This window comes from Panthera uncia (assembly GCF_023721935.1).
Source record: "Panthera uncia isolate 11264 chromosome D3 unlocalized genomic scaffold, Puncia_PCG_1.0 HiC_scaffold_8, whole genome shotgun sequence".
NCBI classification, from domain to species: domain Eukaryota; kingdom Metazoa; phylum Chordata; class Mammalia; order Carnivora; family Felidae; genus Panthera; species Panthera uncia.
In genome coordinates this window covers 37,636,124-37,653,685 of record NW_026057586.1, presented here as the reverse complement: position 1 = coordinate 37,653,685, position 17,562 = coordinate 37,636,124, and the positions used below count along the sequence as shown (strand labels likewise).

Genomic DNA, 17,562 nt, shown 5'->3' with positions numbered 1-17,562 from the left:
CGACAGTTTTTTGGAGCTTTTAGAGAACAGTTTTTCAGTAGTTATTTCTCTCAGTACCTAATCATTTCCAGGTAGTAGTTTAGACTCATTAAGTCTTTGAAGTCACTAACGTGCTATTAAATGCATCACTGCTCCGGTGCATTAAATGACAGTGAAATGGTGGGCGCTTAGTCTGTGTGGCCAGCAGCGGCAGGAAATGGCTTGAGTGTCCCTCCGCAAAAGCCTGTATTTAAAAAGGAACCGCTCGTTCAGTCTGGGTGCTGAGCCTTAATACCCTTTGTTATGTTCTCACGAGGTCCAGGGACACTTGTTTCCATAAATGCAGACACTGAAGCGTGAATCTGGAACACTTGCTTTCAGTATTCACAGATTCCCAGAGCAGACACAGAGTGATGCATGAAAAGGATGACTTTTACAATCTCAAAAGCATGTCCGCAATGGCTAAAAATGTTGTGTTCAGGTGCTACAGCTCTTACTTTGCATCCCTGTGAGTTTCTGGAGGCGTGTCTGTGGAAGTGGGGTAGTTTGAAGTGTGGGGACCACTGAATCAGAGAAACACGTTGTGTGTGCATGTGTATGTTTTATTTGTTCTATTTACCAGTTAACTTGGGAGATTATGATTCAATAATTAGCTTTGTTTTCTGGTTCTCTAGGCAGATCCGTTTTCTACATAATCGTATTGTGTATATCACTTTGTCCTTTATATTATGGTAAAAGTAACATAACATAATAAAAGGATGTGATCTTTTAATTGAGTTAATGTAATTGATCATGGGAAAGGCTTTTGGAGATCATAAAGTTCCCTGCAGCAGGCACCTCATTTCCAGACCCTTTGGTTAGCTAGCAACTTCTGTTTCAGAATATTGTATCTATTAGAAACAGTGTATTCTTCCATCCAGATGATTTTTGGTATGTGGTAGATTGGGGTTCCAAATGATTCATCTATTGTGATAGTCAGATATGTGATCTCATATCTGAATAATCTGAAAATATTCTTTGCTAGATTTACCTCTATTAAATTTGGCCGTATTAATTAATCAGTCAGAGCTAATTAAATGTGTTGATATAGATGGGATCAGAGTGTAGCCTAATTAATTCTAATCATTAAGCCGCTGAGATTGAAAGGGCTTGTGTCAGTGATAACTTTGTGTCCAAAGATTCCGCCACTTGCCCTCTGGGGTGGAATATTCCTAGAGCGTAGTTGATATATTGACTCCTATAGAACCATCTAGATTTGTTCAAAAATTACTGAGGGACACAGTGCTCAAAGTCAAGTTTATGTTTCATGCTGATGTTTAACAGATGCCAACTAAATGTTGGTCAAATGTATATGGCAGTTGGATGAAGAAGCTAAAACACCTGGAATGAAAGTCCGGTAGACTGACCTAGGTGTACATTTTAGCTCTTAAGAAATCTTGCAGCCTCACTTTTCTCATCTGTAAAATAGAAATGATAACACCTCCAGATCTGAGGATTAGATAAGCTCATGGACATTAGGAAGTGACACAGGAGGTCTCCATAAGTGAATGAATGGTATTTGGGAGCTTGCAGAGCCTAAGGAGGCATAGCTTGGTCGCGCAGCATAATTGGTTACGTAGGGAGCCTCTGGAGAGACTTGTAAAGTGCCAGTCCTGGTTCTGTGGCTACCAGCAATGTGATTTGGAGGGAGTTCCTTAATCTTTCAAGCTGTATGAGTGTCCTATTGCTGCTGTAACAAATTATCACACATTTAGGGGTTTAAAACAACACCAATGTATTACCTTTCAGTTCTGGAGGCCCAGAAGTCCAACATGGGTCTGACTGTGCTAAAATCGGGGTATTGGCAAGGTTGCTTTCATTCTGTAAGTTCTAGAGGAGAGTTCATTTTCTTTCCTTTTCCAGCTTCCAGGGGCCACCTGCATTCCTTGGCTTGTGGGTCCTACCTCTATTCTCAACGTATCTCTTTCCTTCAGAAGGACTCATAATTACATTGGACCCACCCACCTAAGCCAGGATACTCTCCCCATCTCAAAATGCTTAATGTAATCACATCTGCAAAAGTCCTTTTTGCCGTGTCAGGAAACATAATCACAAATCCTGGAGATTCGGATGTGTGCATTCTTGGGAGGCCATTATTCTGTCTACCTCTTTAGCCTTGGTTTTCTCCTCCACAAAACAGGGTAGTATAATATAAGCTATCTCAGAATTAGGGTAAGAAATACATAGGATAATACGTGTGAAATGCTTATAATTCAGAGCCTACCGCGCATCGTAAGCATTTAATACATGTTAACTATTATTGTTATCATTCTCAGTGAATGAATCTCCTAGTCCCTTCCTGCTACATAACCCAGGCATTCATGCCTCTACCTCAACAGAATGATCCAGAGGGCCTGCATGATTCAGGACTGAAAAAGAAGGCGCCTTCCCACCAGCTATTCCTCCCCACTAAAATTCTTGGCAGCCACCAACTTAGAGCCATGGTTCTCTCAAAAAACAGAGATTTCTTCCAGTCGTTCCTTAATTTCAGACAAGTTCTCTTCAAAGGAAGGGACGTAACTAAGAGGCTCATAATTCATAGAAACAGACCCAGAGGCAAGAAATAAGGGCTGCCTCTGTTTCTTCTCTTTCCATTCTGTACTCCTGTCATGCCAGTCAGCCTTCGTCTCAGGGAAAGGACCTTGGTGTGCAGAATGCCATTGTTTACTGCCGGGGATCTTGCAGCCATAACTTCTGGCAGCTCATCCAGTCGGCCTGTTTCTTTTCTTTGTGGCCTATTTAATTTTGGCATGTGCATATATTAACCCCATATACTTGGCTGTGATTTTACTGGATAGCAATCATCAGAGTCCCTACAATGTCAATGCCATTTTCTGGGCTGTTTTATATTGTATCAGCCTGAGATATTCTCCACTGAGAGAATTTGAGGAGACAAAGGAAAGAATATCATGATACGAATTTATTTAATATTTAACTATGGGTTGGCCTCCATCCTCCTTTTTACGGACACTAATTTTACTAGGCTGAAAATTTGTTAAATGTAAGATTTGACCTTTAAAAATTATTTGTTCTGGCACAGATAAATTTTGAGCGACGTACAGAAGAATTAGTAAGGAGGAAGGGGGTTTAAAAATAATTTAGCAGACACTCTCATCTTTTCACATCCTTCGTGGACTGTAATCGGAACCCTGTGTTCTTTTCACGCTTTGTTACTGGTTCTGAATCTGTAAAAAGATAGTAATGGCCACACTGACATCCTCCCACCTGCCTATCTTAGCCCTCTCCCTCCATTTGCCCTCCCATCATCTTTATCTCAAAAGACAATTTCCTCATGTGGCTTCTGGAGCATATCATTCAAACCTGACCTTCCCAGAAAGCACCCGAGAGTTGTTATTTCCTTTTCCCGGTCAATCAAAAGTGCTGTGTCCTCAGTGAGTTTGTTTCAGCCAGATATTAGGGGGAAACAACCAAATTAATTACACTAAGGTGAACTTCCTGATTCTCTCAGGGAAATTTGCATTTTAAGGGCATGAACTTAATTTCCCCAGCTTTATTGAGGTGTAATTGACAAATAAAACTGTAATATATGTGAAGTGTACAACATGATTTGATATACCTGTACATTTTGAAATGACTCCCACAAGCAAGTTAATTAACACACGCATCATGTCAAGTAGTTACTTTTTTTTTTTTATGAGAAAGCTTAAGATTTACCCTCTCAGCAAAGTCCAAGCCTAAAATACATCATTACTTACCACGGTCACCATGCTGCACATCAGATCCGCAGAACTTACCCGCCATAAACATTCTTTTTTCTCTTTTCCCACTATACTTGCTTGGTCTTTCTTTCTCAGCCTTCTCTACTTTGTTGGTCTGAGTCAGATCCCCTAAGATACATAGAAATGAAGGAAGTGGATAAAGGAACAGAGTTAAGGAAAGGAAAAGAAAGGGCAAGACGAGGAGGCTGGATCCAAGAAAGAGGGAATAGAGGAGAAGTAGAAGGACATGAAAGGGAATGCAGAAAACCCACGAGCTTTATGACTTGTAGGTCTGTTTCCTTCACGAAATCGTGGTATTGAGCAGCCCCTTAACTCCATGCTGCCCAGCTCCCCTTGGCATCCGCTAATGTGTGTCTTCAGTGATGTTTCAGCCTAGTTCAGTGTGTGTATGTGTGGGAATGTCCCATCAACACCATCCCCAGGAAAAAAGGAGAAGTTCGCTTGAGTCTTACTTCATACAATGCCATTTTGGTCTTTCTTAAGAAGCCTGGTGGGCTCTGGAGTCAGACATATCTGGTTTGGACAATTGGACAATGACTTAGTTTCTCTGAAGTTCAGTGTCCACATCGGTAAATGGGGAATAACAATATCAATGCTGTTCTTTTAAGAACATAATGAGGAAAGACCTACATAATGCTGGGACAGGGCAAGCCTTTTTGTGAAATGGTAATGGTTTTAAGTAGTGTTGTGGCAATTATTCTTGTTACTACCATTTCTTCTCCCAGAGAAAGTTTGATTTTCTTGTCCTGTTGCAGAAAACAATTTCCTTGTCTGACTCTGTCTTTTCTACCTGTCCTCCACAGGTAGCACTCCCTAACCCTAAAAAATCTAAAAAAGGACATTTTAAAGCACACAAGCCTCCCTGGCCTATATCCCCATGCTCAATGCCATGTCCTACTCTTATTCTCACTTCGCTTCTCCCAGTTCTTCTCCTGGAAGTGAGTCCTAGAAATCCAGGTAACAACTGACCCATCGTCAGTAGGTGCTTCAGTTTTCCCCCCCTAGCGCATTAGAATTGGACGAGGGGGGCCCTATCAACTTTCTACTACTCGTTTTTAATTTCTTTCGAAACAAAGATGAGTTAGAATCCTTTTAAGCACCAAGAGTCACGCCATAATGTCCTAAAGCACTTTGGGTTTGTCGGATGTGAGTTTCTGCCTGACACACGAATAGTAAGTGTGTACACCCAGGCGTGCAGCCTGCTACCACGTGAGAAGCCCATCACTGCCTTCTGCTCGATGTCTTTCCTGTTTGCCTGACCTCAAGAGGCCCCCCACGAGCCTTCTTGCCCTCTCTCTGGGCAGTTGCTTTGCAGATCGCCTACTGTGACTGGCTGCTCCCTTTCACTAACAGTTGGTACTCCGTATAAAACAAAGCTACCTTTGGTCCTCACCAACTCCTGGCCTTCTTCCTCTAAACCTGCCCACATAAGCAACTATTAATTCCTTTATTTGTATATTCGTGTATATACATAACATTTTGGTGGGGCAAGGGTCCTTTTATCAAATCATTAAAAGGATCTAAACTTTAAACTAGGGACTGGACAACATTGCACTCCTTAATCAGCTAATACATTCTGTCATTTTGGAGCCTCTTTATTGAGATGGTGAAGTTAACTCAGTCACTTGAACAAAATTTGGAATTACAATCTTAAAGTTTTTCAAAAGATTTTACTTTTATAAGTGTCTATGTATATATACACTGTAATCTCACTATAATAAGTGGGGCACAAAATGTAGTTATAAAATAGGGTTTTCCTATTACAAGATTAACGAAAAATAGTCTTCTACTTATGGGGGGGAACTTTTCATTGATTTGTTTTCATATATTAGGTATGTAGGAAAAAGAAATGGGCCTGTCTTCATGAACAGTGGCATCTTACACTGAATCAAGAAGTTCCAAAATGAGTAGAAGGTAGTCATTTCCTAAAACCCATCCCCCAGAAGTTAAGAATTCAGCAATCCCAGTAGGGGCACAAAGAAACCTCTCTCTCCAGGGTCAGAGACAACCATAGGTCCACCGTGACCAAGTGGCCTATACACATAACATACCTCTTGAGAAATATAGATGCACACACGCACACACACACATGCATGCACACACAGTTGTCTCAAAGTCACATCATATTGAATAAAAAAGGTGGTTCTCTGAAAAATCTTAGGTCCTCATGCAGTGTTGGAAGCATCAGTATAGACAGTCCCCCTCATATAGTCTTTTTCCCTTTGGAGAGGTCCTTTCTTTTTTAATGTTTATTTACTTTTGAGAGGGAGAGAGAATGTGCCCAAGTGGGGATGAGAGTAGGGGAGACAGAGGATCCAAAGTGGGCTCCTCACTGACATCAGAGAGCCCGACACAAGGCTCAAACTCATGAACCACAAGATCGTGACCTGAGCCTAAGTCAGCTGCTTAACTGACTGAGCCACCCAGACACCCCAGGAGAGGTCCTTTTAAATGAAGAGAGGTCCTATTAATGGAGCTCCTAGACGGGGCTCGCCAGTCCTTCAGAAGCATCCTAATAACTTTGATCCCCACATTACAGAGTTCATATTTTGATCATCATCCTTCCAAAAGGCTCCTCTTTACGCTTTCCAGGTTGCTCCCAGCTTTGCTCCGCAATCTTCAAGCCCTTGCTAATAAGAAGGGGGAGGTGCGGGTGATCGCGGCTGCTAATGAGCAGGAGTCCTAGACTCTTCCCAAGCCAAACGAAAGCAAACAAAACCAAACAAAACCAAATGTCCTTAAACGTCTGGTACACGCTTCCCCCAGAACAGCAGGTCCCTTCCTGACTTGACAGTACTGCTGAGAGTAGTTCTTTCCAGAATAAAAATGGTTTTCTCTACTTTTTAATGGCATTCTTCTATTTCTTAAAGTTTGCCTCGTTAGGTACCCATATCATTGTACGTAAATGTTCATGTATATTTACATTCCCCAAAGAATTAATTCTCTTCTCCCTGGGCTCAAAGTACAGTTTAAAGTGAGTCTTACAAACAGGAGAAACATATTACAAAGCAACGTAAGAACTCCAACCTAATGCTATGCAAATAGCATAACATTATTTTTATTTATTTATTTAACATTATTTAACATAACATTATTTTATTTATTTATTTATTTATTTATTTATTTTTAATTTATTTATTTATTTTGAGAGAGAGAGCGTGAGCAGGGGGGAGGAGCAGAGAGAGAGGGGGAAAATCCCAAGCAGGCTCCATATGGTCAGCGCATAAGCCGGATGTGGGGCTCGATTTCACAAAACCCTGAGATCTTGACCTGAGCTGAAACCAAGAGTCGGACACTCAACCGACTGAGCCACCCAGGCGCCCCTCAACTGGTATGCTATTTCTAGCTCAAACCTGGCTGTGTATCAGGAGCACCTATAGTGCTTTTAAAAACATAAACACTGGGCTCCAACCCCAGATTTTTGGTAGGTCTGGGTATTTGCATTTTTACAAGGTCCCCAGGCTAATGTGATGGGCAGCCACAGCTGAGAACTCTGAAAGCGGGTAATTTTGAAGAGAGATCGAATACCTGATAACGCATCCAGCTGGTGCTTATACTAAAATAGTGAGCTCATACCTATCACCCCGCAAACACAAAACCCAAGTTCCAAAAGATGACATTCAAAGTAAAAGAAATCTGAAACCCATTATAGCCATTTTTTTTAGTAACAGCATTTCCCTACTTTCAGGGGCTCATCTTGATAAAGGACTGGGAAGTAAAAGCAAGTGCAATTATACTTTGCCTCAGGAAGGAGCTCTGAATACTTTTTTTATTATATTGCCAAAGATTAGGACGAGAATGTAAATCACGAAAGTCATATCAGAGGCCTCTTTCATTAACAGAAATGGAAACAGGCATTTATATGCCACCAATAAATCAATTAGAGGAGGAAAGGAGCTTGAAATGGCCTTCACTGCAGTTATTAACTTCAGGGATTGCAGTGGGTGGTGATTGCTGAACCCAGCGCCCTCCTGCCATCCACCTGGAGCAAAGCAGAGGAAAATAAAGCAGGGAAACAGTCTCGTCATACTAAACACAAGGTCTGCACGTCTTCAGTGTTTGCTCTAGTGGAGCAGAGACAAAGCAGAGCCAGACGTTTCTAAAAACATCATCGGCCTTTGTGGATTTAAAACGTGAGAGTGTGAACCTGTGGGTGACGTGGTGCATTTATATGTGTCTGGGTTTGCATCAGTCTGGACGGTGGGATTCATTTCCATCTCCATGATTATTTCCGGTATGACGATGTTTTAGAATAGCAGGATTCCGCTAGGGAGTAGCACACAAAGGCATGAATTTCTCCTGAAGTTCGAGAGAGCCGTGGACCTCTCCCCTCCATCTCCTTTTGGCCTCTTAATCCCCAAGTTCTATCAACTTATTTTCAGTTTACCAGTGTCAGGAAGTCTTAATTTGTATTGAACAGTGGCAGCTGGAGAAAGAGTACTGGTGATTGGAATTCATACTAGGTTAGGGATTTAAAACTTAAAAGCAAGAAAAAAATGGATTAGTTTTCTTCCCCTGCCAGAAAAAAAAAAATGTGTTTTGGGGAAACACTTTTTACCAGCCTGGGTCTTAAGTTCTTCAGCTGTAACTTGGGAATAATAATATATCCCCAAGCTCCGCACAAGGTTATAGGGAGAAACATTTTATAATCTTTAGAAAGTTATACAAATGTAAGACACCACCAGTTTAAGATTTTACATTTGAAACTTCTTCTGTCATGTGTAATAGTGTGTTTGGTATGGGTGATGTTGGATTAAAGAAGTGTCGTGAAGGAGGCGACCCAAGAATGTGATACTTCAATGTGAACTTATTCTCACGATGCCAAGATGTAATTCACATGTCTTCTAACACTGTGCCCTGTATTGTGATTTATGCTTTGCTTCTTGCTGGCTCCCACCTCTTCTACTGTTATTTCATCCCTCCCCCATAAAGAGGGGCAGAGAGCAGGAGCCCTCCCTGTCTGGTTTTGTAGCCCCCTTTTGATGGCAATGCTGGAAGAGGGTGAGTTGGCGAATTCCCTTTCTGTGAAGTCATTGCTGTTGCAGATTGTTTCCTCGAATGTGTGAAGTGGGGTGGGAGAGCAAAGGCTGAGCTCCTGTCCTCCACTGTTCTTCATGTGGACTGCAAATCACTAAACCCCATTGCATCTGCCCTGACGCTCAAATCAGTCCTTGAGCGTAAGACGTCACATCCTTGCTCCCGAATCACACAAGTATCCGGTGAACTGGACTCTTCCCTTAATCATGCACTCCCATTCCTTAGCCCCCCTACCTAACTGATCTTTCCTCCGCTCAGTACGCTGGACTCATCTTGCCACAATCTAAATGTGTACACATCAGTTCCCTACTTAACCTTGGGTAGCATCCAGTCTTCTACAGGAAAGCCCTGCCCTGTCTAGACATGAAGAATAGACCTTCTAATCTGTTGCCCGTCCTGGCATCTCTACTCACACTTGCACTCACCAATACTGAATTATTCCCAGTTCTCATACACTGTACTCTTGTTAAAGCTCTGTGGTTTTTTTTTTCCCTGATTGCCTCTAACTCTGATTACCCTTTCTCCACTTATTTCTATCTGGAAAATTCTTGATTTTCCTTTAAAACTCTGTTTCAGAGTCACCCTTGGATGCTTCCTTCAGATTTCCCAGAAATAAACTACTATATTTAGTAATACATATTTTCATTATTTTACATATTACACCAAATTACAATTATCATTTGGAATAATGTTTCTCCTTCTAAACTGTGAGCTTCTTAAAAGCGAGGATCATGTCTTATTCATCTTTGGATCTTGAGAAACGAGCAGAGTATCTGACAAATTATAGCTACCTTATAAATATTTCTTAAGTAAATGAAATGGATAGCTTCTCAGAAGTGAAAACAACACATACTCTGTATAATTCATGGGACTGAACCTTAGTAAAGGAAATGTCTTAATGGGGCTCATCACTTATTCATCACCTGTTAGTTCCTTTTGCTGTTTTGACATTTATGTAATCTGGTAAATTCTAAGGTTGCAAGCATCTTGTCTACATGAAGGAGTAACAGAAACTCACCAAATTAGGCGTGTTGGTGAGCCACACACCTTGTGACATTTGTATTGTCACAGATGGGTTCTTTTCCCCTTCATCTCCTCCATATGACTTTGGGCAGCTGTTGATACACTAAATTCATGAAAAGCCGAGCTTCCTGACAGTTGCCGAAGCAAGATAGCTTTCTGTAAAAACACCTCCTCTTGCCCCTACTGAAAGTTTTGCTTTTCTTTCTTTCTAAAGTCAAGCATTGTGTATCTCAAGGCCCACTGATCGGAGTTAAATTGGAAACTAAGGAGCACGGTGGTGGTCCTTGCCTATTTGATTCATAAGCTGACTGTCCATAAGTCCCTCTGTGGCATCCCTGTAAGCTATAAACTAGCAGGCCTCCCCTTGTTCCTGTGATGACTGTGGTCAATGGGTAGGAAGCGTGTATTCTCAATTTGATCTAATGGTGCTGCTTCCCAGGAAACTTTAGGGGTCAATTGAGAGATGTGTTACTTTCTTTTTACATTTTTAATTATATTCCACACTTTCCATTATTTCACACTACTGAGTTTCTGCTTCTTGTCCTCATAGGGTAAGCATTTTACTTCCAAGTGAGAATTAATTCCTATTATGTAACTAATGATGGTTCTTTTATGAGTTAATTAATCACAGAATGATGATGAACAGACCAAAAGGTGACACCAGTGTAGTCTACATCTATTTGCAACTTCTATTTCCTCAGATAAGATTTTGCTTTAAAATGTATGGCCCTAGGTCCTAATAGATGTAAATTAATTTCTCTCATTTCAAATAATTTCTGAAACCAGTGTAATCTGAACTGAACTCTTCTGTGAGTCGCTTTTGGGAAATATAGGTGAAGGTCTGTTTCATGGAGAGCAAACTTAGCTCTTACTGTTTTTCCTCTATTTTTGTTCCATTCTTTTTTTTTTTTTTTTTTTTCAAAAATACTAACTGGACCTATCATTTACTGGTTGGATTTTGCTAAGCACTGTGAAGGATTTAGAATTTTTGAAGTTACTGCCTTCAAAGGCCTTACAGAGAGACACAAAAAGCTAATTAGGAAAGAGATGTCGCAAACAGTACCAATGGCGGGATTCAGGAAGTAAGCACTGTGAGTTTGGTGCCTAGTCTTCCTTTCCCCCATATTTTCCATCAGAACTTTCCAGCCTGCCATTCTTTGTGATTTATTTTTAAAGGTTCTTTTCATCTCATTTCAACATACAGACAGATGCAGGAACGTATCGTTGGTTCTATCCCCTGTCTCTCTATTGCTCCGGTTCTGCTTCTAAGCTCTTGAAATAAAGATTGGAAACTGTATCCAGACTATTTTGTGAGTGTAAGATTATTATCTACCCACTTCCTCTGGAGTAAAGGAGATGGGGTTATATGAATCAGGAAGGGTGTGTCTTTCCCCAGATCTCTATATATCCATGATACTTGCATATTTAAAATCATAAAAAGAAAGTACCTGACTGTGTTCAGCAGTGAATTTTTACCAAATTGAAGACACTTCATTAATAACTCCACTCTTTTCCAATTATTATTTAGGCCAGACCCAGGTTACATCATCACCCATCATGAATGGGAGCACGCTCCTCCCTTAACTCTGTAAACCAAGGCTGTTCCATGTCCTTCTTTCCCTTCCTGGCAGTAGGCAAATAACCCTTCCATCATAGAAACAGCTGGTGAGGCTGTTTGACCAGTTTGACTGACATCACTTTGGTTGTCACCACTAATATTTTCTTTTACCCTCAGGTGAGTTATTTGTGCACAGCCCCATTATCTTTTGAGCCATCTTCTACAACCTAGTTCTGTTAAATTTACCCTCAGGTAGTCAGTGGCTCTCGCACTCACCTATCTATCCACTTCTATGCCTATAATTACTTCTTTGTGGTTTCATTGCTTCTATGCTTTTGTATCCCCGCCCCCCACTAGAGTATAAACACTTGAGGGGCAGGAACTCTGTCTGACTTGATCACTGTATACCCAGAACTTAATGTGATTCCTGAAGTATAGAAGGCACTCAATAAAGATTTATCAAGTGAATTTTCAGCATTGAGAAAAAAGGGATAGCAAGCAGGCTGTGGAGGTTCAGAGGAAAGGCACCAAACCCAGCCAATCATAGAGAGTTAGGAAGAATTTCATAGGAAGACCCACCTAAACCAAGAACTGATGGGTTATTGCAGATTAGCTAGGCACAGGGAGAGAGAAATCCAGACCAAAAAATAGCATAGACAGAGAAAGAGCAGGGTCCATTAAAGGGAGGCAAAAAGATCAGCTGTGCCTTCTGTTTACCATGCCTGGGAATCAAAACATGTTGGTATATGTGTATATGCATTGAGTGTATGAGAGAGGAAACTTTAGTTTTTAAGTTTCAGTATAATAAAAAATCAACTCCACCAACCTATAAAACCTTTACTATTTAGCCCAAAGTCCTCTAAAGTCTATTGGGCTAAACAACATTTCCATTAACTTTTCTCATTATCTTCTTTTTCCTCAAGTCAAATTTTAATTTTTAAATATTTTTTTATTGTGTGTCTTAACTGTTGGCATTTTCCTAGTACTTTTTAAATGGTTACTGCAGACAGTGCTATGGTTAAGTAGAGAGATGTGAACCTAACCACCTCGCATGAAATTTTTACGTACAGAAAAACTGTTGCAGGTTCCAAACACTCAAATGAGAGATCAATATTTGGAAAAGGACCTCCTTGTCAACTGAGATTTGAGGTGCATGGGGACAACCTCCTGCAGAATATGGCGGAAGGCAAACTGGTCTGGAGTCCAAATGTCTATGCCATTCACTTTGAGACTCTCAATCTCATCATTTGTCGAATGGAATCCATAATATCTGTTCTATATTCTTCGTAGGGATTCCCAAAACTGAAAGAGAAACTATATGTGAAATGAGTCACGTAACAGATGGCAGATGGTTGTATTCAGTTTTGCACAAGGTCATCTGCTATTGTGGTTATTTTTATGTTAGAAAGTAAAAAATTTTATACCCCTCCAACAATTACAACAACATTGTGTATGGAAAGATATGTGTGGCAATTTAAATTAGTGAAAGTAAAGCTATACTTTTTAAATACACAGTTTTAAATAGTTGGTGTGTGTGGCATAACTACAGCAAGTGTGTTTACATAGAAATGGTTGTTTGCCTCATTAGCAGGAGGGTAATAACATTATAACCATTTTGTCTCATAGAATGATTGAAGATAGTGGGAAAAGAGGAAATACCATGGCAGAAAGAAGACAGCTGTTTGCAGAGATGAGTAAGTATGGAATTTTTAAGGAACACCACGTAGTTTCCATTGAATCCTCACAGAAAGACTGGGAATAACCATTTAATCCTTATGGCATTTGTGCTTGTCCTTAAAACCCTAAATTCTTTGTATAAAATGTACATTTAGGCACTTTTGCTTCCTATCAGGTAAGAGTTAAACTAGTCAGTGAATCATCATAATGTATTACTGGAGTGTATATTTTCTATGAAGGAAAAAGTTTCGTTGAGCCGAACGCGTGTATACCCACACACAGACACGTGATAACCACTATTTAGTGTTGGCATTAATACAGTCCACAAAATTTTAAAGTCTGTGTTCATGCCCCCTCATTATCACACCGTCTGGCATATTGTAGGCACGAGATATAATTCGTGAAATGAATTATTGAATGTCTTAACTGCAATATGATAGCACATGTCCATGTTGGAAAAAAGAGAACTTGACATGGTGGGGGCACCCACCTCAAATTAAATTTTATAAAGAAAAAAGTACAATTCCCTTATTGTCTTTTTATCTCTCCTTCCATGCACAGGGAATAAGGATGAGCAGACATGAGTTGTAAGCCTTTCTCTCTGAGAAGGCTCTAGACAAAATTAGGTTTCCACTGAAGATTGGAACTGATTTGGCAAGAATGAGGGTCGGGAGCAGATAAAGGAAAGTCCCAGATAATAAGATTCATATTTTCCTTTATCATTTCCCAATAATCTGGAGGCACCGAGACCGCATCAGAACTAACAAAAAGGAAAGAAAATTAAAATTGATGTGAGAAATCTCAATCATGCTCCTTGCTTTTTTCCACTTTCAGAGACACGTCTGAAGTGCCTGAGAGAATAGCAGCCATGACCTTCCAATTTCCTAGGCCAAGTTTGGTCCTGTATATTCACTTCTGGCATGGCCAGTCACCTGGAGTTGTGACCTTTGTTGATGCAAATCTAACAGAGGAAGGAACCTAATTATTGCTGCCCATCCACACAAAATGCAAAGCAACGCAGGTGTCCTTCCATACCATAGAGTCTTAGACTGAAAGTCAGGAGCCACATACGTTATGGGCCAGTGGTTTGTCAGAAAAAGAAAACTATATTAACATTTAACATAACGAACCGGTAAAGCCTTGGAGGAAAGCTTTGAATTTATCCTTGTTACATTAAAGATGTACCAGCCGACACACTGCAAGAATTCTAAAAATGTGCTTATTTGATGCTTCTGTAAATACTCATGTGAGTTTAAGTCCGCTGTCACAGTTCCTCCTGGGGCAATTCTACCTGGGGCAATTCCTGGCAAAAATACATATGTCACAAATGTCTTCCGTGTTAAAGTTGTCTGAATCAAAGGATGATGGACATAAGTTTTGCAGCCACAGAAACAGAAAAGCTCTAAGTTTTTCAAGTGAGACAGGAAAACTGTGCATTCATTCCCAAATTGTAACTTTATCTTTTCATAGAAACTTCTCAAGGTTGTCATGCATCGTGTACTTTATTAAATCTTTTTTTTTATTTTTTAAGTTTATTTATTTATTTTGAGAGAGACAGTGTGAGTGGGGCACGGACAGAGAGAGAGAAAGGGAGAAAGAGAATGCCAAGCAGACTCCTCACTGTCAGCGCAGAGCTCAATGCATGACCTGAGCCAAAACCAAGAGTCAGGTGCTTCACTGACTGAGCCACCCAGGCACCCCTTAAATCATTTTATGAGTTCTCCTGATTAGTGATCAGAATTGTTAAGCAAGCCACACAAAGATGTATCTTTTTTCCTTGAGTATGCTAAATAATAGACTCAGATGTTGGCCAAAAACAGGTAAACATATCTGACCTTAACAAGGCATTCGTGAGCATTATATTTAGATCAACACTAAGTAGGACATGTCCACAGCAAGATTCTGCCAGATAAGACAACTGGCTGATTTCAAAGGGAAGAATTGATTTCGATAGGTAGATGGTCATACAAAAGAGAAAGGTGATCTCACTGAGAATGTGTGAAATAGTTGAAAAATAATATGGGTTACCCCAGCAACTCTCTCTGAGGGACTGCAAAAAACGACAAGGAAGCTATTAACAGGGAAGACTGACCTCAGGCCTTGGAAAGTAAGTTCCTCCAAGAATCTGTGAGGGAGCTAAAAAAGAAGGAGGAAATTGTAAATCTGGTCAGCTGAGTATTTTCTAGAAATAATTATTTTTTAAACAGCAAAAGAAAGTGCCAAAGCGATTTTTGTTTCGGAAATTACAAATGCCAAAGAAAAATTGCATGTGAAGGTGTTAAGGCAGGGAAGACTTAATTCAAGACTATTGCAATGCAGTCAAGACTATTACACGAGAGAAGGGAGATTGAACTCAACTCCCTGGAAGGCAGGAGGGTTTTAAAATGCCAGAGTGAGCTAGTAGCGAGATACTGCTAAAGTCCTAAAGATTATTCGTGGGGAAGGTGATCAGTTGTGTTTGCCAGTTGTCCCAATTAGGAAGTTAAGCTTCTACCCTCCACAGAGATTGGGAGATCTGCTCCAATGATTACATTTCAAAGGTTTGGTTCCCAGGTCCTTAAGAAAGATATTTCTGGGATGTAAAAATGTCGAGAGGCTAGGAGATTACTTCTCAAAGGGGCAGACAGAGAATTTACAATGAAAAGTTTTCTAAAGTAAATGCTCTGAGAAAAGGAGCTCAGGGGCTTAGAGTCAGGAAGAAGCCTGTCTGAAATTTAGTCAGGCTCAGGGAAATGTTAAGGCATCTTAGCCTTACAAAGGCCAAAGAACAAAGGACATAGCGAACAGAGAACAATAATTGATAAAACAACTGGTAAGAAATTTAGGCAAATTCAGGTGATTACAGCACGTATGCATTAAACATCTACTCTGAGCTCATAACCACAGGCCTCAGAAGCAAAAAGAAATGGCAAAGAAATGAAATTAAGGATAGCGTGGACTCACATATAAGCAAAAAAAGACTAGCCTTGTATTAGAAAAAAAAAAAAAAAACAAAACGAAACACTAACTCTGTGGCCACCAACTTCGATTAAAGAAATTCTAGACAGGTTGCCCTTAACCAAAAATTCCCTTCAGTATAATGCCCTAATTATCAGTTTATTTGGTACCTTAGATTAAAACTAAAAAAGACTAGTTAAATGTAAATGTCATCCTCACCTTGGCTTTTCAGCCATCAAATAAGTTTATCAGCTCAAATAAGTTTATCAGATTGGCTTTTAGCAGAATAAATTGTTCTTGGAATTAAATCACCTTCTCTGTTTTTCTGCTCTCAGAGGACATCACTCGGCCTTATATGACACTTACTTATGAACTTGTCAGTCATTGTTGTGAATGCTTCCTAAGGTAGCTTAAGGAAGGTAAACCATAGACCTCTACCTTCAAATCCATTCTCTTTAGATGCTGAATAAATGTTGGTTTAAAAGCCTACAGGGCACAGGATAGGTAGGTTTTAATCAGAGGAGAGTGATTGGAAGACATTCCTTCAGAATAAGGAAGGCTATCTAACAGGATAAGGAAGGGCCTGAGGAGAAATCACAATGATACCACTGGCCTCTGCACAGAGGAGGGATGGAAAATCAAAGGGAGGCAAGTGTAGGTACTTGGAAAACACCCGAATCCTTCAAAGGCAGATAGTTCTTCAGGAAGTGGACTACAAGTCAGCACGCGGCTAATGGGAATGGAACCTACAGCATGATTTTGCAATGCACACTGTGACTTTTAGGAAAATTGATTTCAAAAATTGAAAACAACGACACGAATGAGCCCACTGCTGTGAGCCCACCACACACACACCCCACTATAGGCCATGGTGGGTACAGGGACTATTTCCACTTGCTTCTTCATTTCTCTTGCTCTTCAGCCTCTTTAAGATGTTAATACCATGGGTCACCATCCTGGAAATACTCTCTGATGTCACCACCCAAGTCTGGTCTCCTGCTGTTTTTGACCACTGCCATTCTCTTTTTCTGTCTCTTAGCAGATCCCAGACACCCTGAAGCCAGATCATACCAAAGCTTTGTTCTTGAACAATTCCCTCCATATACAATTTTACTTTCTCTCAAGGCTTCACCTTTATTGTCATGGCTCCCAAGTTTCAAGGAGTCCTTCAAAACCACATCCATGTTCTCCTGAACCACCTTATCCAGAATAGTCAGCATATAAAGTCAGCGTCCCTCCAGCCTTGCTTCCTCACTGTCAAGTCTTCTACTAATGAAACAGCTTGAGGTGGGCTCACCATTTATTCCACTAACAGTGCCCATGGCTGTATGCAGAGTCTTCTCTTAGAAGAATATTCCCAGTCTTGGCCCAGTTAAGACAAATTGCTACATTTTATGTTAGTTGGTAATTCTGAGAATGTATTCCATAGTCAGGAGTTCCATATCTGTATCTCCAACTGCCACTGATATCTCCACTTGGACATCCACAAGCATCTCAATCCATGTAAGCCCAAAACTGAACTCTTCATTCACGCACCTGCAAACCTATGCCTCCTGTTTGTACCTTGGCTCA

General features: G+C 40.4%; 1 protein-coding gene across 13 annotated transcripts in view; it reads left to right on the top strand.

The window, feature by feature from the left end:
- The window catches only part of DTNA (dystrobrevin alpha), a 351,322-nt gene that overhangs the window by 214,660 nt on the left and 119,100 nt on the right, over window positions 1–17,562 (top strand). For all 13 annotated transcript variants that reach the window (XM_049620219.1, XM_049620211.1, XM_049620212.1 and 10 more), the window contains one exon: window positions 13,003–13,070. In XM_049620219.1, coding sequence (XP_049476176.1) covers window positions 13,004–13,070 — 67 coding nt within the window. In that variant the 5' untranslated portion in view covers window position 13,003. The remainder of the gene's footprint in view (window positions 1–13,002; window positions 13,071–17,562) is intronic.